Source organism: Tiliqua scincoides, chromosome 5, assembly GCF_035046505.1.
Source record: "Tiliqua scincoides isolate rTilSci1 chromosome 5, rTilSci1.hap2, whole genome shotgun sequence".
In the NCBI taxonomy this organism is placed as follows: Eukaryota; Metazoa; Chordata; class Lepidosauria; order Squamata; family Scincidae; genus Tiliqua; species Tiliqua scincoides.
Genome location: NC_089825.1, coordinates 106,435,828 through 106,459,992, shown reverse-complemented (window position 1 = coordinate 106,459,992; position 24,165 = coordinate 106,435,828). Strand labels below are relative to the sequence as shown.

The window sequence follows — 24,165 nt, the reverse complement described above, 5'->3', positions numbered from 1 at the left end:
TGGGGAATGGTGATCATGCTGTGATCTATTTCGACATGCACATAGGGGCAAATCTCTCACAAAAACCCTTGACTTCCGACAAGCGGCCTTCCCTCAAATGAGGAGGCTGGTTAGAAGGAAGTTGAAAGGGAAGGTAAAAAGAGTCCAATCGCTACATGGAGCCTGCTTTAAACAACAGTAATAGAGGCCCAGCCTCTATATACCGCAAAGGAAGGTGTATACCACAAAGGAAGAAGGGCTCGACTAAGTCCAGGAGGGTGCCCGCATGGCTAACCAGCCAAGTTAGAGAGGCCGTAAAGGGCAAGGAAGCTTCCTTCCATAAATGGAAGTCTTGCCCTAATGAGGAGGAAAAAAAGGAACATAAACTGTGGCAAAAGAAATGTAAGAAGGTGATATGGGAGGCCAAGAGAGACTATGAGGAACGCATGGCCAGCAACATTAAGGGGAATAATAAAAGCTTCTTCAAATATGTTAGAATCAGGAAACCCGCCAGAAAAGCGGTTGGCCCTCTGGATGGTGAGGGAGGGAAAGGGGAGATAAAAGGAGACTTAGAGATGGCAGAGAAATTAAATGAGTTCTTTGCATCTGTCTTCACGGCAGAAGACCTCGGGCAGATACCGCTGCCCGGATGGCCCCTCCTGACCAAGGAATTAAGTCAGATAGAGGTTAAAAGAGAAGATGTTTCAGACCTCATTGATAAATTAAAGATCAGTAAGTTACCGGGCCCTGATGGCATCCACCCAAGAGTTATTAAGGAATTAAAGAATGAAGTTGCTGATCTCTTGACTAAGATATGCAACTTGTCCCTCAAAACAGCCACGGTGCCAGAGGATAGGATAGCAAATGTCACACCAATCTTTAAAAAGGGAAAGAGAGGGGACCCAGGAAAGTACAGGCCGGTCAGCCTAACATCTATACTGGGTTAGATGGTGGAATGCCTCATCAATGATAGAATCTCAAAAAACATAGACAAACAGGCCTTGCTGAGGGAGAATCAGCATGGCTTCTGTAAGGGTAAGTCTTGCCTCACAAACCTTTTAGAATTCTTTGAAAAGGTCAACAGGCATGTGGATGCGGGAGAACCCGTGGACATTATATATCTGGACTTTCAGAAGGCATTCGACACTGTCCCTCATCAAAGGCTACTGAAAAAACTCCACAGTCAGGGAATTAGAGGACAGGTCCTCCCCTGGATTGAGACATGGTTGAAGACCAGGAAGCAGAGAGTGGGTGTCAATGGGCAATTTTCACAATGGAGAGAGGTGAAAAGTGGTGTGCCCCAAGGATCTGTTCTGGGACCGGTGCTTTTCAACCTCTTCATAAATGACCTGGAGACAGGGGTGAGCAGTGAGGTGGCTAAGTTTGCAGACGACACCAAACTTTTCCGAGTGGTGAAGACCAGAAGTGATTGTGAGGAGCTCCAGAAGGATCTCTCCAAACTGGCAGAATGGGCAGCAAAATGGCAGATGCGTTTCAATGTAAGTAAGTGTAAAGTCATGCACATTGGGGCAAAAAATCAAAACTTCACATATAGACTTATGGGTTCTGAGCTGTCTGTGACAGATCAGGAGAGAGATCTTGGGGTGGTGGTGGACAGGTCGATGAAAGAGTCAACTCAATGTGTGGCGGCAGTAAAGAAGGCCAATTCTATGCTTGGGAGAGAAATGGGCTACATCAGAATGCCAGATGCAAGGGAAGGCACCAAGATGCAGGTCTCTTGTTGTCTTGTGTGCTCCCTGCGCCATTTGGTGGGTCACTGTGAGATACAGGAAGCTGGACTAGATGGACCTATGGACTGATCCAGCGGGGCTGTTCTTATGTTCTTATGATTTCATTGTTTGAAAAGAATGGATAATTGCTTTTGGTTGGTCTGCTTATTGCAAACCAAGATTTCACTGTGTAATAGCCCCATATCATTCTGTGCCTTACAGAAATTTATCTCTTTTCCTTCTGCTACTCTATTGGCGCTTCCCCCTCGTTTTTCTTCCCATGCAGCTTTTAGGGAAAGGGAAGTGGGGGGTGGCTACTTCACACTCCACAATACAAAGTATCAGTTTGTGGTTGCTCCAATGATCTAGTCACCTTAGGAAGAAAATGATTGATTTCTCATTATTTTGGAAAAATACATTGTTGAAAAGGATTATTTCGGGCTGTACTGGCAAGGGAATAGCCATTGAATAAAGTGAGCAAATCTTTAATTGGGCTTTGGAAGGGTATTCAATCATCTGTGTGAACAGGAGCATATAAAAGCAGCAAAACAAAGAAAAGAGATAACTTGTTAAACTATGTTTTTATTACAGGTATTATGTCCTAGACGCTTCGTGCAGTTCAGGTCAGCTCTTAAAAGCATAATATAACATTTGGGGAGAAAGATGCAAACCAAGAGGCCAGTGTTGGAGGCCAAGATGGCAAACACTTCCACCACAACTATGTTTTTCCCCTTGGTGCTCAGATATCCTGGAATAAAGGAGATCCAAACACTGCAGAAGACCAGCATGCTGAAGGTGATGAACTTGGCCTCATTGAAAGTGTCTGGCAATTTCCTGGCTAGGAAAGCGACAGTGAAGCTGACAAGGGCCAGAAAGCCCATGTAGCCCAGGACACAGTAGAACATGGTGGCAGAACCTTCATTGCATTCCAGAATGATGAGTCCTGACTGGGAGTACATGTCAGCATCAGGAAAGGGAGGAGAGGTTGACAGCCATGCAATGCAAATACCCATTTGTATCAGGGAGCACAAAAGAACAATGCAATAGGTCACTTTTAGCCCTAGCCATTTTCTCATTCTGTTGCCTGGTTTTATAGCCATGAAGGCCAGAATCACGAGGATTGTTTTTGCCAGCACACAAGAAACCGCTATGGAGAAAATGGTGCCAAAGGTTGCTTGGCAGAGAAGGCAGGTCACTTTCCCTGGTTTGCCAATGAATAGAAGGGAGGAAAAGTAGCAGAGCAGGATGGAGGTGAGAAGGATGCAGGTCAGGTTCCGGCTATTGGCTTTGACAATGGGAGTCTCCCAGTTCTTCAGGAAAGTTTGCATCACAAGTCCTGTCATCAGAGCCAAAGAAATAGCCAGGGATACCAGAAGGATCCCCAGGGGTTCTTGGTACATGAGGAATCTTATTTCCTTGGGAATGCACTGATCTTGGTTCTCATTTGGATATTGATCTTCTGGGCACTTGGCACAATGAACTGCATCTGGACTCAGATGTGGCACATTCTGATTTCTGCCTTCAAATGCTTTCTGTATGTTACCACTGGTAGTTTTATTCTCCTGGATATGTTTTACTGTCTGCAAGAAGGAAAATTAGCAATCATTGTTTTTCGGATGATTACAGACTAGGGAAACATCTCCAGGGTGACAAAGGTTTTCTGTCCGGATGGGATTGGAAAAAAAGCTTTTTTGAAAGGCTTCAGGAACTCTATTCCCTGTTCCTCAGAGAAGCAGCTAGAGAAAAAAAAAATTCTGATGCATTACTGTGCAGTGGCGTAGCTAGTTCATCTGGGGCCCATAAATTTTTTTAACACCCCCTCCATACAACATCAATAGGATTGGTGTCACCTTGTGTGGTAACAAATCATGTCAGCCCCATTCACTTTATTTTAATATAACCGTACAGGACACCCAACAAATCAGTAACACCTCCCCCCCCCCAAAAAAAAAAAAAGAACAAAAAAAAAACACCCAGTGGCCAACTTGATGACATGCACACAATAGGAGTTTTAGTTTTAGCTCTGATACATTGAATTTGGAACTGACTCATACTAACACCTTAATAGGGACCTCCTTTGGGCCAAGCTGCAAAAGTTGGGAATAACATAAAAGACTTCTTGCACTCATCAGAGCTGTTTACTTGAACACATTCTGTCAAGTCAGAGCATCATGGAAAGGTGAATTAACTCAATTAAGTAAACCTATTTCGGGCAGCAGACTCTCTCCCAGGGTAAAGGCAAAGTTCCCGTAACATGAGATGACTTTCGCAACTGCCCTCCCCATAGGATGGAGTGCATATTCCATTAACACAGCTGCATCAGAGCCCAATCCTTTGGTCAGCGGCACGGCTCCATGCTGCTGACCACAGTCACAAACATGTCATGTTTGTGGGGCTTACCGCTGGGCTCCTGCCGGTGCTAGCCCAGCACTGGCCGGTACTGGGCTAGCGCTGGGTGGTTGCGCAGCTCCCGGGGCTTGGCGGTCTCCCGGACCGCCGGGCTGCAGAATGGGAGGCGGGGGCGGGAGCAGGAGCGGGGTGGGAGGAGGCGTTCTGGGGAGGGGGGAGGCTGGCAAGGGGTGGAGAGAGGGCAGAGGCAGGCGTGCCAAGGGGGTGGGTGGGAGGCGTGCCAGGGGGGCAGGCGGGAGGAGGATTTGCAGGATCCAGGGCGCTTGTGTAGGGCTGTGTGCCCTAAACGAGTGCCTTTTCCTTATAGCCGACCTTTTGGTCAGCGGTAAAGTGAGTAGCCCCATTGTGGGGCTGCTTCCCTTACTCAGGGAAAGGGGACAAACGCCCCCTTCTCCTGAGGCGCCTCCCAGGGTAGTGCGGGAGGCGCAGGGTTCGGCAGCAGCCCTCCTCGGTGCCACTGAGCCTGGGTGCCCCAGGCAGCTCAGGATTGGGGTGCCCGTCGGTTGTTTTCGTTAGAACCGGGGTGTAACATTTCTTTCATGAACCAGCTTGTGGTAGTCTTCAGCAAATTTCTGTACAGTATATTTCAGAATACTACTGTTTTGTTTTGTTTTTTAAATAGAATGAGTTTGCATTCATAATTTTATTGTACTATAGTTTGTTTTCATGGTTTGGAAAGAATGGATAATTGCTTTTGCTTTTTGCAAACCTAGATTTCAACGTGTAATAAACCCCTTATCATTCTGTGCCTTATTGAAATTTATATCTTTTTCTTCTGCAGCTCTATCAGTGCTTGCACCTGTCTTGCCATGTTGCTTTAGGGAAAGGGAGGGGGGTGGTTATATCACATTCCACATTAAAAAGTTTCAGCTTGTGGTAGTTTCAATGTTGTAGTGACAGGAAGAAAAAAATAATAATTTCTCATGTTTTTTTTTTTTTTTTTTAAAGTACATTGGTGTAAAGGATTTCAGGCTGTACTGGCAAGAGACTTGCCATTGACTAAGGCGAGCAAATCTTTATTTGTGCTTTGGAAAGCTATTCAAACACGTATGCCAAAACGAACATACAAAAGTGACAAAACAAACAAAACAGCTGACATGTTAAACTATGTTTTTATTACTCCTATTATGTCCAAGGAACTTCCCAGAGTTCAGGTCAGCTCTTAAAAGCATAATATAACATTTGGGGAGAAAGATACAAGCCAACAGCCCAGTGTTGGAGGCCAAGATGGCAAACACTTCCACCACAACTATGTTCTTCCCCTTGGTGCTCAGATATCCTGGAATAAAGGAGACCCAAACACTGCAGAAGACCAGCATGCTGAAGGTGATGAACTTGGCCTCATTGAAAGTGTCTGGCAATTTCCTGGCTAGGAAAGCAACAGTGAAGCTGATGAGGGCCAGAAAGCCCATGTAGCCCAGGACACAGTAGAACATGGTGGCAGAACCTTCATTGCATTCCAGAATGATGAGTCCCTTCTGGGAGTGCAGGTCAACATCAGGGAACGGTGGAGAGGTTGACAGCCATGCAGTGCAAATGCTCACTTGGATGAGAGAGCAGCACAAAACAATGGAGCTGGCCAGATTTTGCCCTAACCATTTTCTCATCCTGTTGCCTGGTTTTGTAGCCATGAAGGCCAGAATCACGAGGATTGTTTTTGCCAGCACACAAGAAACCGCTATGGAGAAAATGGTGCCAAAGGTTGCTTGGCGGAGAAGGCAGGTCACTTTCCCTGGTTTGCCAATGAATAGAAGGGAGGAAAAGTAGCAGAGCAGGATGGAGGTGAGGAGGATGCAGGTCAGGTTCCGGTTATTGGCTTTGACGATGGGAGTCTCCCAGTTCTTCAGGAAAGTTTGCATCACAAGTCCTGTCATCAGAGCCAAAGAAATAGCCAGGGATACCAGAAGGATCCCCAGGGGTTCTTGGTACGTTAGGAAGCTTATTTCCTTGGGAATGCACTGATCTTGGTTCTCGTTTGGATATTGATCTTCTGGGCACTTGGCACAATGAACTGCATCTGGAATCCAAATGGAATAGGTTTGTTAAATTTACATGGTACTGTTTTTAATTTTAAAGATGATGTCATGTCACAGTGTCGTCTTGTCATGAACTGAAAACACTTGCAGGCACTTCCTTTTATCAAGCACTCAAATATTCCTGCCAAGGGGAATGTGACCCCAGTCCAGTCAAAAGAGACCCTCCAAATTCTGACCACTTGAGTTCAATGTTATGTACCCATTGGGATCTGTATGTATTATTGCAACCTTAAGTACACAAATCCCCTCAATAGGTGCATACATAGTACATACAAGTATCCCTCGTATCCGTAGCTTCTCTATCCACCGATTCACTGATCTGCAGTTCTCTGCCCCTGCGCTCTCCTTACTGTACTGCCCTTTACCGTAACTGTACTGTCTTTCCTGACTGTGGCGCCAAGCGCACACGTCTCATCCTTTGCAGCCTGTAATAGAACACTTCAGGAGGAACAGGAGAAGCAGTCAGCTGGAACGCTAGAGGAGGGAGACAGAATACTAACAGGAAGCTTCCTGTCAGCAATGAGGAGATTCCAGAGCCTGACCTGGCCCCATAGAATGCAGTGGAGGCCAGAGCTGCTGATCCTTTCGGCGCTGGGGCAGCTTAAGATTGGGCTGCCTGTTGGGGAAAGCAACTTGGGTAATAATGGGTGTAACATCCTGACTGAAAGCTGCCATCAGTCATAGACCAACTGAGCTTATCAATGAGGCAACTGGTCAGCACTGATTCCTCCCCCAGGCCAAGCCCAGATTGACCTTTGCATGAACCAGTCAGGGCAGTGGTTCCCAAACTGTGGGTAGGGACTCATTAGTGGGTCGCAACCTGATTTTTGGTGGGTTGCTAAGGGGTGATGGAAAGATCTGATAACTATAGCTGCCTTAAGCCCCGAGGCTTAAGTAGCCCAAGAACGCATTGCAGGTCTACTTGCTCAAGGGGATGAAAGTCCCATTGCCCAGAGGAGCCAACAGTGGCTCTGTTGTGCACAGGATGCTGCAGCAGCTGTTTTGGCACCATGGCAGTCCCGGTGCAGTGGGCAGCTGAGGACTGGGCTGTGTGTTCCCTATCTGGTTCTTGGTTCATAGTTTGAAGAGTCCATCCTACCAGTCTGATCCCCAGGAATCAGTGAGGGTTTGGCCACACAAACATGCTTCCTATGAGGTGGCCAAGCTGGAGCACACACCAGCATCCTTGCACTTGACTTTCAAAATTCATGCAATCATGATGTCACTGGTCCATGTGATGCAATAATTTGCACACACCTGGGTACCTCCATATGCCCTGTGAACCTGTTGTGTTGTCACTTGGAAAGTGCATACCACTGAGCTAGCTGGACTATTTTCTTGGTTGAACTCAAAATGAAAAAAACAAAACACAGGGAATCCACCACATGACCTGTTTGCTGTGCCATACTGTCTTTCTGGAATTGCACAATTTTATCTCGGAAGCTAAGCAGGGTCAGGCCTGGTTACTACTTGGATGGGAGACCACTTCGGAATACCAGGGGCTGTAGGCTTATACCATAGTCTTATGAGACTGAAGGTTGCCAACCATTCTAGTATTGTTATTGAAAACTGTCATAGTAAGCATATCTTTGAAAACATTTTCAGGGGAAAAAAGTGGGCCATGTTGCTCACCTGTCTGGTTTGAAATCATGTCATTTGAGCAGGGCCTACAGTCGTAGCAACAAACTGGTTGCCCCTCCTGAATAATCCTGCTGTGTCCAAGATGGCAACTCTCAACACAGGTGGAATTGGGCACCTAATAATGGAGACATGCACAGAGAATTAGTCTCTACCATACTTTGACCCACCTTCCAAGCCCTGCTGTGTGGACCAGGTTTTGGAGGTCCACATCCCAAAATTTGCAAGCTTGGAGAGGAAGTATTCTTACTCCCTTGTTTGTAGTGACCAAGTGAGTTCACCTGGAAGTGAAGCCACCTGGAACTAGAGCACCACCAGGTGAAAGGGGAGGCGTATTCTGGTGTGCTCTTCAGGTACCAGGAGACTGTGTCCCAGTCCTGCTCAGATGCTTAGAAAGGGTGCTAAAATAGCTTTCTCTAGTGCCAGGCTTCATGACGTTTGCTGCTCTTTATAATAAGAATATTTGAGTGCAGTACTGAGAGGGCATTATGGGGTGGGGTGGGCATATAGGGTACTGGGAGGAGGCAGGATCAACAATGAGGTCCCCAGTCTCATACTTTATTTTTTCTACATTGGGGTCATAACATGAAAATGGTTGATGACTACTGATTGAGATGATGAAGAATTACCTAGTTAAATATGTGCAATGGAGACACAAGAAATTCTGATACCCTTCCCTTCCAGCTAAAGCAAAATCCAACATTCAAGGAAATCCCCAAAACTTAATGTGCACTGCTGAGCAGGTAGAGACAATCCCATCGTTCCATTCAAGGGGACTGAAAATATTTAGTACTAATCCCATATGATATGAAGCAAATTGATGAATTTTAGTGAGACAATGCATGTACTGGTTTTACTAAATGTGGAACAACAGCACTACTATGACTTGATCTTGTAACTAAGGTCTATGTTTATTTAGGCTTTGGTACAAATTACACAGCACCAACATCCTCTGTGGGTATATGCTGAAGAAATGACTGTTAGTGCGCCATGTGGCGTGCCAGTGGTGAATTGCCCAGACCCCCGGCATGACAGCAGGCTATGGCTGCCAGCTGATTGGTTTTTTCAGCTGGGGGAGGTGGAAACAGAGTTCTGTGCTTGGAAGAGCTCAGTCCATTCCTGGCCAGTAACCCAACCCACTCACCCACTAATCTGAGATTAGGTGGCCACTTGTCAAGGGTTGGGCAGGAATTTTTTGCTACCATAACTATTGGCCATTGGATTTTTTTCACCTACACCAAACTAGCATGGGAGTGGTGCAGTTCTTTGTTAGGGTGAAAATAAGGTTTAGTCAGTTGGCATCAGACATGCAGAGTAGGGTAGGCAGAGCTGTCTCTTGGTGTCCGATCAGAGGCAGAAAGTTCAGGGGGTAAGCCAGGACCATTCCATTGATGCCTGACTGGCTTGAGGAGGCTGACTGGCAAGCCCTACTGATTGAACTGGCTAGGCCTAGCAAGGTGTGTCTAGTAGGACTAGTAGTTCTGCTGCCTTGCCCCTTTGAGGGCAATGTAGAAAGGTTGGCTCAATAACTCATTGAGTGATGTCTGGAGTCTGGTGTATACCCTATGAGATTCAGGGATGCAAAGAGACAGGACCATTTCCCTCATATAGTATGCCAACGGGATAGTTTTGGTTTTGTCGTCTCAGTTAACCCTCCTGCAGAATTGTTGTTTAATTTAATTAAAGTGGCCCATTTAAATCTAAGGCATAGTCTGTTGTCATTATTTGAGGGGTGCTGGGGTAAAGAAGAACAAAGCACTTACACATACAGCTCAGTGGTGCCCAAGGTAGGGCTGGCTGGCTCACTACCATTCCTTGTGCACCTTGATAACTTGTTCCACTTTTTGCAGGCCTGAAAGTACTCCCTCTGTGTGTGAGTGTGGGTTTCAATGATGTTTTTTGAAGAGTACGCATGAAAATGGGGATTGGAAGATGTGGGCGCATCCCACCTGTTTGAACCTGCTGTTCCACACAACGGCGTCTTCTCTGATGGTGAACTCTTGATGTGGTGACATTGTTCCAACCTGAACTCTAAGGAAGGACCGATTCGGGAAAGTGACCCAGTTGATGATGTCATACTCCGTCTGCAATTCCCCATTCGCAAAGATGACTTCATGTCCAGCACCATTGTTAAAGCGGATGTTTTCAAGAAAATAATTAAGCTGGGGTTGGATAGATACAATCAGGTATCAGCAAAGTTGAACCTCATATAGCTGTTTATTCGATCTATGATATTTCACAGACATGCTTTTGCAGTCAGTCATAATGTGCAAAGTACGAGGTTATAGGAGATTTCCATCACCCTCCACTTTGTCATGACTGAGCCCAAACCTATACCTACCAGCAATCATGGGTACAAGTCCTCCACCATCACTGACCACTGTACAGCAGTCAGCACAAGTGTAAAAGGAGCTCCAGCGTGCTACTGAGCACTCTGCCACAAGTGCTGAAGGGAAGGACAGTGTCTTCCCACCAATGTAGTTTGCTGCTCACCAGAGCAGTAAATCAGTGGGAGAGGAGGTGGGGGGCAGCCGCAGACCTCCACAGCCCCACACCTGGGGTAAAGTTCTGCAACGGTGCACCCCTGCAGGCTGTCGGCACCCCCTCAGGCAGAAATTTGCCCCCCCCCACTTACCAGAGGCTCACGGAGACTCGCGTGACCTCCTCCCATGCCAGGGAAACCTCTGTGAGGTTTCTGCCCCTGTCAGGAGTCTCAGAGAGGCTTCTGCAGAGCCCTAGAGGCTGGTGCTCGGGGCATTTGCCCCATGTCAGCCTATGGCAGGCACGCAATTGGTGGGGGGAGAGCAGAACAGGGCTGGGGGTGTATGGGAGATGGGCAGTTCAGTTCCAGGAAAGAGGTATGTTCAGTGGCGGCAGCCACCCTCAATCCTAGCCCCCTTTGCAGACCCAATCCCACAGTATAGGTCCATGTGGACCTGTGCCAGCTATTTAACCAATGCAGGTCTGAGTAGACCCCCCTTCCCTGTGCCGTGGAGGCTTATCCCCTGGTAAAGGAATGAGGAGACCTCCACAACTGCCCCCAATTCAGGATGCATTTTCTCAGTGGGGAGATAAGAATAGGATTGGACCATAAGTTGAGTTGGAATCATGAAACCAACTTAGTAATAATTAACTTAGGTCCTATTAATTTCAAAAGACTTATGGTCCAGTCTTATCCTTGCACCCACCAGCATAATTAACGTTACACCATCAGAGACTGCTTTACAACAGCCATAAAGTAGCATCTGCCAATAGCATAGTGAGCCTGCCAGTGGAAAGGCCACAGAAGCCTCCCATGCGCCTGTGGGCTGAAGGACACCTGCCAAAGCAGGTGGGTGGAATCGGGCAGTGATGAGGCAGGAGATTATGGGCACAATCCTTACCAGGTCTACTCAGAAGTAAGTTCTAATTTGTTCAATGGGACTTACTCTCAGGAAAGTGTGGTTAGGATCGCAGCCGATATCAGGTGTGGGAAGGGGGCAGCAGCAGCAGAGCAAGCTAAATTCCAAGTCCCTTCCTGGGCCTGATCCACTTGCATGGAGCAAAGCAGACTTCCACTTTCACTCCCACCAAAAATGCATTCATTTGTTCACTGTACCTGCCATGGTTGAATGTCCGTATGCTTGATGTGTCTTCTAGCCACTGGTCTCCTTTCACTAGACAAGTGAGAGGAGTGTAGAGCATGTGCTATGGCATAGACAGCATTGTAGATGCTGTAACTCTCATCATTCATATTCATCTCAAATTGCGAACTGGCCAGGCTTTCCATCTTCTCCTCTCCTGTGCACTTCTGCTTATGCGGTTCTGCTACATGCATTAAACAGAGAGGTACACAGTTGAATGCAAAGTACCAAAACCAACAGAGAAAATGCATCAGAGGTTCATCATAGTTCACATTCTGTATAAATTCCTTGAATCCTGGAACCACATTTGTGTGGACTGAGAAAGACAGAGCACCATGAAACATTTTTGCACAGAAGCCACCAGTACTAACTGCAGTAGTGAAATCCCACTTGGTTGTTGTGATCCAAACCTTTCCTATAGAGATCTCTAAAAAAAATTCAAATTGATCTAAGACATAAAGAAGTGAAAAAACAGACTTAAAGTTTCCATTGACCACAATTACATTGCTTTTAATTAACAAGAGTTCTGATTGTAAGATTTGGATGTCTTCTGAGTCATGTACGTATCCAATTTCTTTTTGGACTTGAATCTTTCGCAACAGAGCAACACAAATGCTATTCTGGGCAAGCAAAGGAGTCAGGTTCCTCAGGAAGCTTTCTCCATCATCATCATCTGCAACGACCAGGCCAATCCATGTCCACCTGAAATGCAGAAGTAGCAGGACAATCCCCACATGCTGAAGGGTTTCTCTTGGTGCCAGGATGTATGAAGAAGAGAATGTTCTTTTATCACTGAACATGGCCTCATGTGCGTTGTACGTGAGCTGGTGGAAGAAATGAAGCTGATTAGAATTTGAAAACAATTCATGTTTACAAAGTCATGGAACGGCCTACAAATGCTTGACAACCAGTGTTCAGATTTTGCTTTGGAGTGTATTTTAAATATTCTGAATAATATTCTTTTTCATGTATGTGATTGTCAAGTGGAAATGTGGAAATGGTAAATTTGTCTTGAACCTCTGTGACAACCATCTACATAGATTTAATTCCATTCAAAAGCTAAGAGAGATTCTTCTGATCTAGCCTTTTTTATTCTTCAGTTGCAGTCATCCCTCTGCATTGTACAATGACTCATGCATTGAAATGCCCAGTCCTGGCCAGGAGAAATGCCAACATACCACCAGGTACACCAATGCAAAGACAGACCTGCCAGCACAGAAACTCCTGTTCCTGCAGACACAGCACAGGTACCAATAGAGGAACTGTAAAGCGACCCATTCTGTTGGTCTCTGCAGGCCTCACAATGCCTTGCAGAAGCATCTGTGACTTCTGGTTTGCAACTACAAGGCATTCTGGAGCCCACAGAGGCCAATGGTGTGGGTTGTGGGCCCAGTGTTAGCTGGAAGCAGCTTCTGGTGGCTCAAAGTAATGCTTTGCAGCATCACAGCGAACATCAGGTCTACCCGGAGCAGAGAACGACATGGGTCGTGGGGGACAAACTCCCCAAGTTGCTTTCCAAGATTCACTTGCCTTTTCCGAGTACCTGTTTGGCTCTACTTCTACTTCCATTCAACTACGAGTATGTTTCTAATTAATTGAACAAAGAATTAAATAAGGATTATAATTCTCCACTGCTCTAGGAAACCGAGCAGCACTTCCCATGGCCAGAGTATGGGAAAGTGAGGATCACATCATAACAATATGAATTCATTAAATAGCACCAAAAGCAGCAAATGACTAGCATGATTCAACCAAACAATACCCATTTCCTCCCAGGGGCACATTTGCGAATCAGTGCTAAGTAGGGGGTTGAACCCACCACCACCAATTTTTTTTTTGCTTTTGTTTTTGAAATTTTTCTTGGGAATGTAGAGGGCTAATACTGTTTTTCTGATTTTTTTCTTTTCTTCAGAGCATTAGGGTCACTCCATTTAATGCGTGAAAGAGGCAAAGATCACTGTGTTTAGAAAAACTGAGGCTCTGGAGTTGTTTGCAGGGTATCCCCCCCCCCACTCTAAGTAATAACGAAACTTTGGCATACTTTGTATGGTAAGTGACTACACTTTGTAATCCACTTTGATTGCAGCCCTTCAATCACTGATTACTTGTAATCAGCTATGAAACAGTGGTTTGCAAACAAACCTCTGGGAGGTACAGGAGTCAAATTCAGCTATATTCAGTGACATATTTCAATTTTCATCATTCCAACCCCCCAAAAATTCTGAAATCAGAGTAGCAACTACTCCTTTGTGATGGGACAGGGACCAGTTTTCATTACAAAGTTGAATTCAGATGTCTCAAAAATATCTATAATTACCTCCAAAAGGTGATGGTGGGTGAACCATTTTTGGCAAAGTGTTATCTTTTGTGTTGCTGCAGGCTCATTTACAGCCTCTTTACTTGAGGAACTAAGGGCCCAATCATATCCAATTTTCCAGTGCCGGTGCAGTCATGCCAACGGGGTGTATGCTGCATCCTGTGATGGGGAGGTAGTCACAGAGTCCTCCTCAAGGTAAGGGAACATTTGTTCCATTATCTTGGGTCTGCATTGCAGTTGCACCAGTGCTGGAAAGTTGGATAGGATTGGGCCCTTTGGGAGTGCCTTACAGATGCAGTAGGGAGGTCCTTGAGGTCCTCAAGACAAGAAGAACCATGGACAGCACTGGAAAAATTCTGCACGCTCACTTCCAGTGGCTTGCAGTTGAACCACCTCTGATTCAGATATACGGAAACACCCTGAATTTTTCTGAAGGCATTTCTCTCCATTTGGAGACCTGAGGAAGAGGATGCTTCAATGCAACTTTGAGAATGGTGCACAGACACACCAAAGTGCAGAGGGGAGTAATGGTTTCTTTCCCCTTTCCAGAATTAATGCTGGCATATAACAGAATCTGGTACTTGAGGTAGCTGGATCCCAAGACAGCCAGGGTTTAAAATTCAAAATCCTGAAGTGTGGCAGGAAGTGAATGGAAAGCAAACAAGAATTGATTAGGACTGAGTAAGGTACTTTATCGCTGCCACCACATGGCTACAAAAAAGTGGAATTGGCTCGAGGAGCTCCAAACCTGAAACTCCAAACTGAACTCCAAACTGAAAATCAGTACTTTAAAGGAGTCTGCAATGACATCAAATGGAGAGTATCTATGTTGCCCTGATGGTCCAATCCATGCAATAACTGCCCATTTATATGCAGAGAACCTCTAATATGCAGAGAACCTCTATAGTCTCTGCACTAAGGTTCAGAATAAGACATCCACATTAGTTTCTCACTCCAAGCTAGTCAACGGGGGTGTGTGCACACACACACACAATTCTTTACCTGCCTGTGTGGAAAACTCAAATCTGCATTGGAGAACACAATCCACTTCTCTATTTTCAGCCTTCATTTTCAGATGAATTCAGCTAAGGAACATTAGATTGGAGGGAAAGGTAACAGCATGAGGATTCACAGGACATGAGGACATACTTGTGGAATCCTGTAGAGACTTAAGATGATGGTCATCTGCATGGTATATTCTGTAGTGTGTCCCCCAATGACAGAGATCACATCATTGCCTCTACCACACTTGTAATTGGGTACAAACAACAAGGAGTTTTGGGATGTGGTTTGCTGCTGTTTGAACAGGACATCCAGGATGGCTTCATAGGTGAAGATTGAATCAAACAAGTTGTCACGGATGTCAAAGCCCAACGTGATGTTTGGCAAGAGCTTGGGGTTCTTATTGATCTCATGAATGGCAAGCGTCAAGGAAAGGGCATGCTGGTAATTTTTTAGTGCTGCCCTGCAATGAGTTTGACATGAGAGAAACTTCTGATCAGAGCCTGATCACAGAAAGCTGTCCTTAGTGTCACCCATACAAAAGCTGCAGAACACCCTAGACACACCATACTTTGAAAATGAAATTAACATCAGAGCAGATCTGGATTTTAGGCAGCAGTGCTCAATATTGCAAACACTTGCCCCAAGCAGTGCCACACTGCCAGTGGGATACACCTTGGGAAGAAGAGTGCTAAACTCATGGAAGCATTTATTTATCCTCTACTAGCGAATGCATTGTCAAACATATGACCAAATCCATATAGAATTAATTTGTTCAATGGAAGAACCAACCACAGGAATGTTTTCAGCACAAACCCAAACAAACAACCCTTTTTTCAATTTGAACATCTTGATCGTTTCATCAGCATTTCTTCATTCTTTGAACATTAGAGTTTGGATGTGATGGGAGGGTTGAATCAAACAAGTTGCCATTGATGTAGAACACTTGTTTAATTTGCTTGCTTTTATGTTATTTTATTTGTATTTGTGTGTGTGTGTTTTAAACATAAGAGCATAAGAATATAAGAATAGCCCCACTGGATCAGGCCATAGGTCCATCTAGTCCAGCTTCCTGTATCTCACAGTGGCCCACCAAATGCCCCAGGGAGCACACCAGATCACAGGAGACCTGCATCCTGGTGCCCTCCCTTGAAAAGCTCTGGAAAGGGTATATACAGATGGAATTTAAAAGTAGTGGAATATAGGGATGCCTTCACATTTCTTTCATGAGCCTTAGGGCCCAATCCTATGGGCCAGAGAGCCAGTGAAGCACTGGCAAAGTTCCTGGCAGTAAGAATGACGCTGGCCAGTGTCAGGACTTTTAAGGGCTGGAGGACAGCAGGAAGGGGACAGAATTGGGCAGGTGGTGGAGAGGAGCCACAGCATCCAAACCCCCCTCCCTGGCTGGGAAACCCAACACAGGTCTCCTCAGTTCTGTGCCAGTTCAGCAGTTCTCCTTCAGTTCAGCAGAACTGAAGTTGGCAACCTTCAGTCTCGAAAGACTATGGTATAAGCCTACAGCACCTGGTATTCCCGGGCAGTCTCCCATCCAAGTATTAACCAGGACTCATGCTGCTTAGCTTCTGAGATCAGAGCTGCTGTGCCAACAGGGTACATACTGCTTCCTATGATGGGAAGGCAGTCACAGAGGCCTCCTCAAGGTATGGAAACATTTGTTCCCTTACAAATTGGACTGCATTGAGGCAGCACCGGTGCTAGAAAGTTGGATAGGATTGGGCCCATTGTCCCTTATCTCTTAAACTAGAGAAATTATCTCCAAAGATTTCATCTGTTTCAACATAGGCTTGTATCACAAAATAGCATTGCATTTTTCTCCAAAGTTGCACTTTTCTTTATAGATGTATATTCAGTCAATGTTAGTCCATGTAATAAGAGTTTGGTTTCAGTTGGGACAGCTCAAGATCCAGTATTTTGCAGGTTCCATCTCTTTTCTGTTCCATCACTTTAAACTTTGAAAAACAACTATAAAATATATATTTCAACTTATCCACAATATGAAAACATTCTACCATTGTTGCTCCACGAATGAAACAGCTCCTTGCAATCATTTTGAACAACTAGAAATTAGCATTGTCATTACTTCGACCACTACAACTGGTAGTAACAAACCATAAAAAAGAACTTATGTATACACTCCACGTCCTTGTTGCAGAGGAAACCTAAAATTGGGCACATACAGAGCAGGATATATGAGAGAGAAAAGTCCACTCACTAGCGTATCTCCTGGCCTGAACAAGTTGTCTTGGTTGCTTCTGTAATAATTACACCTGTGATTAACATCTTTGCAAATGAGCAAGTGGAGTTGCAGCAGCATGAGCGGTAATAAAATCCACCTGCAAGCCATCATTCCGCCCAGCATTCTCTTTTGTAGTAGCTCCCACAGTCACCTTCAAGCTTTTATGCTGTTCCTCCACCCTGTTGCTGATGCGTTGAATCAATGTATCTATTCAGATTGCATGTTCTGTTCTTTTTCATGTAAGTTGCTCTGGGAGCTTTAGCTGGAGAACAACTAATAAGTATTTTAAAAAGTAAATAAACAGAAGATAGGTTAGAATATTACAAATCTCTGCAACGGGTCCCATAAAACGAGAATGTTTTGTGGCACAGAGATGCCACTAGAACCATCTCCTTATTTATGGACTATGTACAGGAAATGATGGATTTTACTGCATTCCTCTCTGGAGCAATTCTCAGTGCAGACTGGCATGTTCTAAGTTCTCCATGGAAGTGCTTTCTGCATGTTGCGTTGCGTTGTAATTATTGTCATTTTCATAATGACGCATTAGTAAAGACCTCTCTAATGACCAAGTTTTTTCTGTCTGGATGTGACTGGAAAAAACATGTTTGAGATGTCTTAGGAATTCTACTCTTCAGAGAAGCAGTCATGGGGAAAGTGAAGTCGTGTGGGACACCGGTGAGCAAATGACTTGGAAGTTTGGTTTCCCATGTGTGACATTATTTCTAATTGCCTTCAAAAGGCTCCACTTACTTTATCATAGATCATAAAAGCATGGGGACCAATCTGCAGATAATGTAATTCTAATTTTAACTCTCTAGATTTTTCCGCTTCTGCCCAATCCTTTATCCAATTCATTGCTGCCGCGTAATAATAAATTTCCCAATTTGGCATTCCAAAACCAGCTCATTCTTTAACATCTTGTAATAATTTCATCTAGCTTTTTTCCCTTGCCAAATGAAATTAGCCATCACTTTATTCAAATCCTGAAAAAAAGCCTTTTTTAATAGGACTGGGATTGTCTGAAATAAAAACAATATTCTCGGCAGCACATTTGACTTAATTGTTGCTATTCTCCCCAACAGTGATAAGTTTAATCCATTCCATCTTTTTAAATCCTTCTTAATCTCCATCATTAACTTTAGATAATTATTTTCCATCAATTCACTACATTTATCTGTTAAAGTGATACCCAGATATTTAACTTTGTTTGTAATATTAATACCAAATTCCTATATTTGCTGTTTCTCTTGTTTTCTCATGTTTTTCACTAATATTTTCGTTTTATCATTATCATAGTTATTTTAAACAACATCTGATAAGAAGGGCACTGTTATTTGCCTGGGAACAAATAAGGTATAAAGTTTACGAGAAAATTCCAAGATGGGTTAAACCATTGGAAATTAGTACAAGGCCAATGTGGTTGCGAGGTTCACAGAATAAGAGATATGATGAATTATTAGATGAGAAACCAGATCTTTACTCAAAAGAAATATTGTGGGAGAAAGGGATTAAACTGGATTGGTTGACGGAGCTACAAATTAAAACAAGATGGATGAAAGATAAAAAAGAAGGAATCTATCTAGAGGAGACGGAATTTGATAAAATATTTCTATCAAATGAGGAACATTATATTAAGAGGATGTATCAATATTTGTTAAGTATGGAAATGGAAGATGAATCGGTGAAAGAGGTGATGATTATATGGGCAAAGAATATTGGACATAACATAATACTGAATAATTGGGATCAGTTATGGAAAAGAAATATGAGGATAATTAAGGCAGCAACAATGAAAGAAAACATATATAAAATTTTTTATAGATGGTACCTATCTCCAGATAGGTTGGCAAAAATGTATCCCGGTATATGTTACAAATGTTCGAAATGTAAAGAGGTGAAAGGATCTTTTTATCACATGTGGTGGCTTTGACGTGGATGTGTTGACGGAAAGATTGAGGGATGGCGAGATGGAGAGAATACAGAAATTGTGGAACCCGTTATATGTATGGTTGGATAAACGATTATGAACTACTGAAGTGACGATAATTATAGAAACAAAATAGTATTAGCTACAGTTACATAAGAACATAAGAACATAAGAACAGCCCCACTGGATCAGGCCATAGGCCCATCTAGTCCAGCTTCCTGTATCTCACAGCGGCCCACCAAATGCCCCAGGGAGCACACCAGATAACAAGAGACCTCATCCTGGTGCTCTCCCCTACATCTGGCATTCTGACTTAACCCATTCCTAAAATCAGGAGGTTGCGCATACACATCATGGCTTGTACCCCATAATGGATTTTTCCTCCAGAAACTCGTCCAATCGCCTTTTAAAGGCGTCTAGGCTAGACGCCAGCACCACATCCTGTGGCAAGGAGTTCCACAGACCGACCACGCGCTGAGTAAAGAAATATTTTCTTTTGTCTGTCCTAACCCGCCCAACACTCAATTTTAGTGGATGTCCCCTGGTTCTGGTATTATGTGAGAGTGTAAAGAGCATCTCCCTATCCACTCTGTCCATCCCCTGCATAATTTTGTATGTCTCAATCATGTCCCCCCTCAAGCGTCTCTTTTCTAGGCTGAAGAGGCCCAAACGCCGTAGCCTTTCCTCATAAGGAAGGTGCCCCAGCCCCGTAATCATCTTAGTCGCTCTCTTTTGCACCTTTTCCATTTCCACTATGTCTTTTTTGAGATGTGGCGACCAGAACTGGACACAATACTCCAGGTGTGGCCTTACCATCGATTTGTACAACGGCATTATAATACTAACCGTTTTGTTCTCAATACCCTTCCTAATGATCCCAAGCATAGAATTGGCCTTCTTCACTGCCACCGCACATTGGGTCGACACTTTCATCGACCTGTCCACCACCACCCCAAGATCTCTCTCCTGATCTGTCACAGACAGCTCAGAACCCATCAGCCTATATCTAAAGTTTTGATTTTTTGCCCCAATGTGCATGACTTTACACTTACTGACATTGACGCGCATCTGACATTTTGCTGCCCATTCTGCCAGTCTGGAGAGATCCTTCTGGAGCTCCTCACAATCACTTCTGGTCTTTACCACTCGGAAAAGTTTGGTGTCGTCTGCAAACTTAGCCACTTCACTGCTCAACCCTGTCTCCAGGTCATTTATGAAGAGGTTGAAAAGCACCGGTCCCAGGACAGATCCTTGGGGCACATCGCTTTTCACCTCTCTCCATTGTGAAAATTGCCCATTGACACCCACTCTCTGCTTCCTGGCCTCCAACCAGTTCTCAATCCACGAGAGGACCTGTCCTCTAATTCCCTGACTGTGGAGTTTTTTCAGTAGCCTTTGGTGAGGGACCGTGTCAAACGCCTTCTGAAAGTCCAGATATATAATGTCCACAGGTTCTCCCGCATCCACATGCCTGTTGACCTTTTCAAAGAATTCTATAAGGTTCGTGAGGCAAGACTTACCCTTACAGAAGCCTTACAGAAGTTCTGCGATTCCCTAGTGTTTTTCCCTTTGTATTACCCTGAATATATGTATTTGTGATTTTCCCTGTACCCACGCGTTAAATTAGATAAAAAAATTTTTTTAAAAGGCTCCACTTGCTCTGTTCAGAGGAGCAAGTTTCACAGGTTGCACTGATATACAAGCCTATATATCTACTCGGAAGGAAGAGTAGTCTGTTTAAGCCTTTTCTGCCCAACATTGCTTATATACACAACTGGGATCAAATGTGTACACCTGTGGGCTGGGCAGAAATGTGTTAATGGGGTTAACTGCTGGGAAAAAGTGAGTAGGATTGTAGCCTAACTGCCAGAAGGCCCATCATTGCTGCAGAGTGAGGCTAGTGAACTTATTTCCACAGAGCCTTTCTTGGCTTCATTGTCCATATTGGATAGAAGAAGAAATGGGGGAGAGGGGACACTATATGCAGGCTCTTTGTTTCAATATGATGTGTTACTGTCCAGGAAACAGGTTCATGCCGTCATTAGTTAATTCACCTATAAACCTCTTAGGCTACAAGTCTCCCGAAAGTTGCTTAGGAGGTCACAGTATAATCTCTGTCTGATCATTTTTGACAGTGCTGCTTGGATCTCTCTGTTTTTCAGGCAATTAACAACAGCGCTGAGGAAGAGTGGTAAAACTGTGTACAAAACGCAGAGCTGTTCCATGTGGTGCAGGGCCTCCTTCATCAGGCCCTTCCAGTAGATCAGGAGGAATACACGGTCAGCCGCTGTGACGTGCTTGCACAACATTTTGCAGATAAAATTGATCATATTCGTCACAACTTGGATGCCACATTGACAATATCTGACGATGTCCCCTCGGCAACTGCTTGTCCAGTGTTGTGGGATTCTTTTCAGCTTATACAGCCTGAGGATGTGGACAGACTTCTTTGGAGTGTGAGGCCATCTGCCTGCCTGTTTGACCCTTGCCCAGCTTGGCTGATAAGAGCTGCCCAGGGTGGACTGGCTGAATGGACAGGGAGGGTGGTCAATTCTTCCCTGATGGAGGGAACGTTGCCACTCGCTTTGAAACGGGCGGTGGTTCGCCCCCTCCTGAAGAAGACCTCCCCGGATTCCACTGTGTTAGACAACTACTGGCCAGTCTCCAACATCCCGTTTCTGGGCAAGGTAATTGAGCGGGTGGTGGCGGCCCAACTCCAGAGGGTCTTGGATGAAGCGGAATATCTGGATCCTTTTCAATCTGGTTTCAGGGCTGGGCTGTAGGATGGAAACTGCCTTGGTCGCCTTGGTGGATGACCTACGCCGGGGACTGAACAGGGGGAGTGCGTCCCTGTTGGTCCTGCTGGACCTCTCAGCGGCTTTCTATACCATTGACCATGGTATCCTTCTGGGCAGATTGGTCGAGTTGGGAGTTGGAGGCACTGTCTTGTGGTGGTTCCGCTAGTACTTGGAGGGTCGGTCCCAGATGGTGGTGCTGGGGGATGCCTGTTTGACACCCTGGCCCTTGAGGTGTGGGGTGCCACAGGGTTCAATTCTGTCCCCCATACTATTTAATATCTACATGAAACTGCTGGGAGAGGTCATCCGGGGCTTTGGAGTGGGGTGTCATCAATATGCTGATGAAACCCAGCTCTATCTCTCCTTTCCTCCAGACTCCAGGGTGGCAGTTGAGGGCCTGGAACACTGTCTGGAAGCAGTGAAGATCTGGATGGGGGTAACAAGCTGAAATTAAATCCAGATAAGACAGAGGCTCTCCTGGTTCAGAAATCTTCGATGCAGGTGCTGGACTATCGGCTTGCGCTGAATGGGGTTGCACTCCCCCTGAAGGAACAGGTCCGCAGCTTGGGGGTCCACCTGGACTCGCAGCTGCTCCTGGATTCCCAGGTGGCAGCTGTGGCAAGGGGAGCCTTCGCTCAGCTTCGGCTGGTGCACCAGCTGTGACCGTACTTGGATCGTGCAGACCTGGCCACGGTGATCCATGCCACAGTGACATCGAGGTTAGATTATTGAAACACGCTTTATGTGGGGCTGCCCCAGAAGACGGTTCAGAAACTGCAATTAGTGCAGAATGCAGCGGCCCGTGTGGTTACTGGAGGTAGGCGATTTGACTCTGTCAGTCCGTTTCTCCAGGGGCTACATTGGCTGCCCATTCATTTCCGGGCCCAATTCAAGGTGCTGGTTTTGACCTTTCAAGCCCTATACTGCTCTGGGCCAGGGTATCTTAGAGATCGCATACTCCCATACAATCCAGCTCATTCTCTTAGGTCATCAGAGAAGGCCTTTTTACAAGTGCCGCCGCCTAAGGAGGTACGTGGGACGGCGGCAAGAAATAGGGCCTTCTCAGTAGTGGCACCAACATTGTGGAACTCCCTTCCCCTTGACTTGAGAATGGCTCCCTCTCTTGAGACTTTTCGGTGAGGTCTTCTGTTTAAACAAGCCTTCTGAGTTCTCAGCCTTTTTAACATCTTTTCAACATCTTTTAATATTTTTAAATACTTGGTTACAGTCCTGATTCTTTTATGATTTGCTGCTCTATGCTCATTCTACCTAACTACTTTTTATCTGACTATTGTTTTGATATGTGTTAATATGCTTTTATCTGTTTTTAAATTATGTTTGTAATCTGTTTTAACCTGTTTTAAGCCACCTTGAGTCCCTTCAGGGAGAAAGGCGCGGTAAAAATAAAGTTATTATTATTATTATTTATATGTGTGGCAAAATCAAAGAAGGGGAATAGTCAACCTGCATACATAACAAAATGAATATGAATCATGGGCAAGAATGGTGAGCATGCCAATCAACAGAGTGCACAGAGAATTTCACAGAGGGTGTTGACGGGGCACTGGCAGTGAGAAGAACAGCTGATTGACTGAGCTGACCCTGTCCCTGGGACAGGGGAGGCTTCCTGGAGGGTCTACACCAGCGGTTTATTCGAGGTATATACTTGACACTCACAGTGTCACAGGCTCGCAGGCCCCCAGTGCACATACAGTCTCTAACATGAACCCCACCTGTTCAGCGTCATAGAGAGTGGGGTTCCTCAATGGGATGCTTGGGATTCCCAAGCCCCTGAAGGCTCTGTGGTCCAGGAAGACAATTCTGAGGCTCATTTGTGGGTGAGTAGAGGGTGGATCTGCCCACCTCCCTCGGGGGGATCAGCTGGAGGCCTCCCCGTGGCCTTGTTGCCTCCTGGTGATAAGGGCTAGTTGCCCTTGGCCCCTCATGGGGTTGTCCTGGTGGTCCTGAGAAAGCGGTCACGGCCCCTGAGTCTTGGGTCCCTCAACCCATCCCTGGGGCTTCCTGGGTCCCCACCAGGTCAGAGGTGTGGAAGAGGTGATCCACAGGCATGTTCCCCAGTGCCCACCTCTTGCCCCCTGGAAGGAGCCTGGAGGAGAGTGACTGCTCTCTCTGGCAGCCAGGCGTCTTATGAGCCCAGGAGCCAGGTGGCCAGGCTCTTTCCCTTCCTGCTCCACCCCCAGGCCAAGATCTTGTGAGATCTTGGACCTGGGATAAAAGCTAGCGCCATCATAAGCAGGCCGCTCTGCTTCAGGTGAAGGCAGCCCAGCTACCTGAGGAGTGTGGCCACAGCCCTGACCTCAGGCTGGTTGGCGCGGCTTCCTGCTGCTTGCAGGAGAGGTACCTGCCTCCCTGCTCACCTGCCTCAGCTTTCCTCCTCCTCACTTCCTCCCCAGCCTCTGCTGGCTGCCTTCCCATGGCGACCTCC

General features: G+C 45.5%; 1 protein-coding gene across 1 annotated transcript; it reads right to left on the bottom strand.

Annotated features, from left to right (window-relative positions):
* Nucleotides 1–5,218: 5,218 nt before the first annotated feature.
* Nucleotides 5,219–24,155, bottom strand: LOC136652959 (vomeronasal type-2 receptor 26-like). Its single transcript, XM_066629883.1, has 6 exons — nucleotides 24,037–24,155; nucleotides 14,882–15,197; nucleotides 11,391–12,239; nucleotides 9,742–9,954; nucleotides 7,787–7,910; nucleotides 5,219–6,135 (listed from the first exon to the last, which is right to left on the bottom strand). The coding sequence occupies exons 1-6, from the start codon at nucleotides 24,153–24,155 to the stop codon at nucleotides 5,219–5,221; spliced, it is 2,538 nt and encodes an 845-aa protein (XP_066485980.1).
* Nucleotides 24,156–24,165: the final 10 nt, after the last annotated feature.

Bases quoted from the DNA above. Each gene is read 5' to 3' on its own strand.
- LOC136652959 (XM_066629883.1), bottom strand. From the start codon at position 24,155: ATGGGAAGGCAGCCAGCAGAGGCTGGGGAGGAAGTGAGGAGGAGGAAA. The intron at 9,955-11,390 runs GTACAGTGAACA...ATCCAACCCCAG, and splicing joins CGGACATTCAACCATGGCAG to CTTAATTATTTTCTTGAAAA. The intron at 7,911-9,741 runs GTGGGATGCGCC...CTCCATTATTAG, and splicing joins GGAACAGCAGGTTCAAACAG to GTGCCCAATTCCACCTGTGT.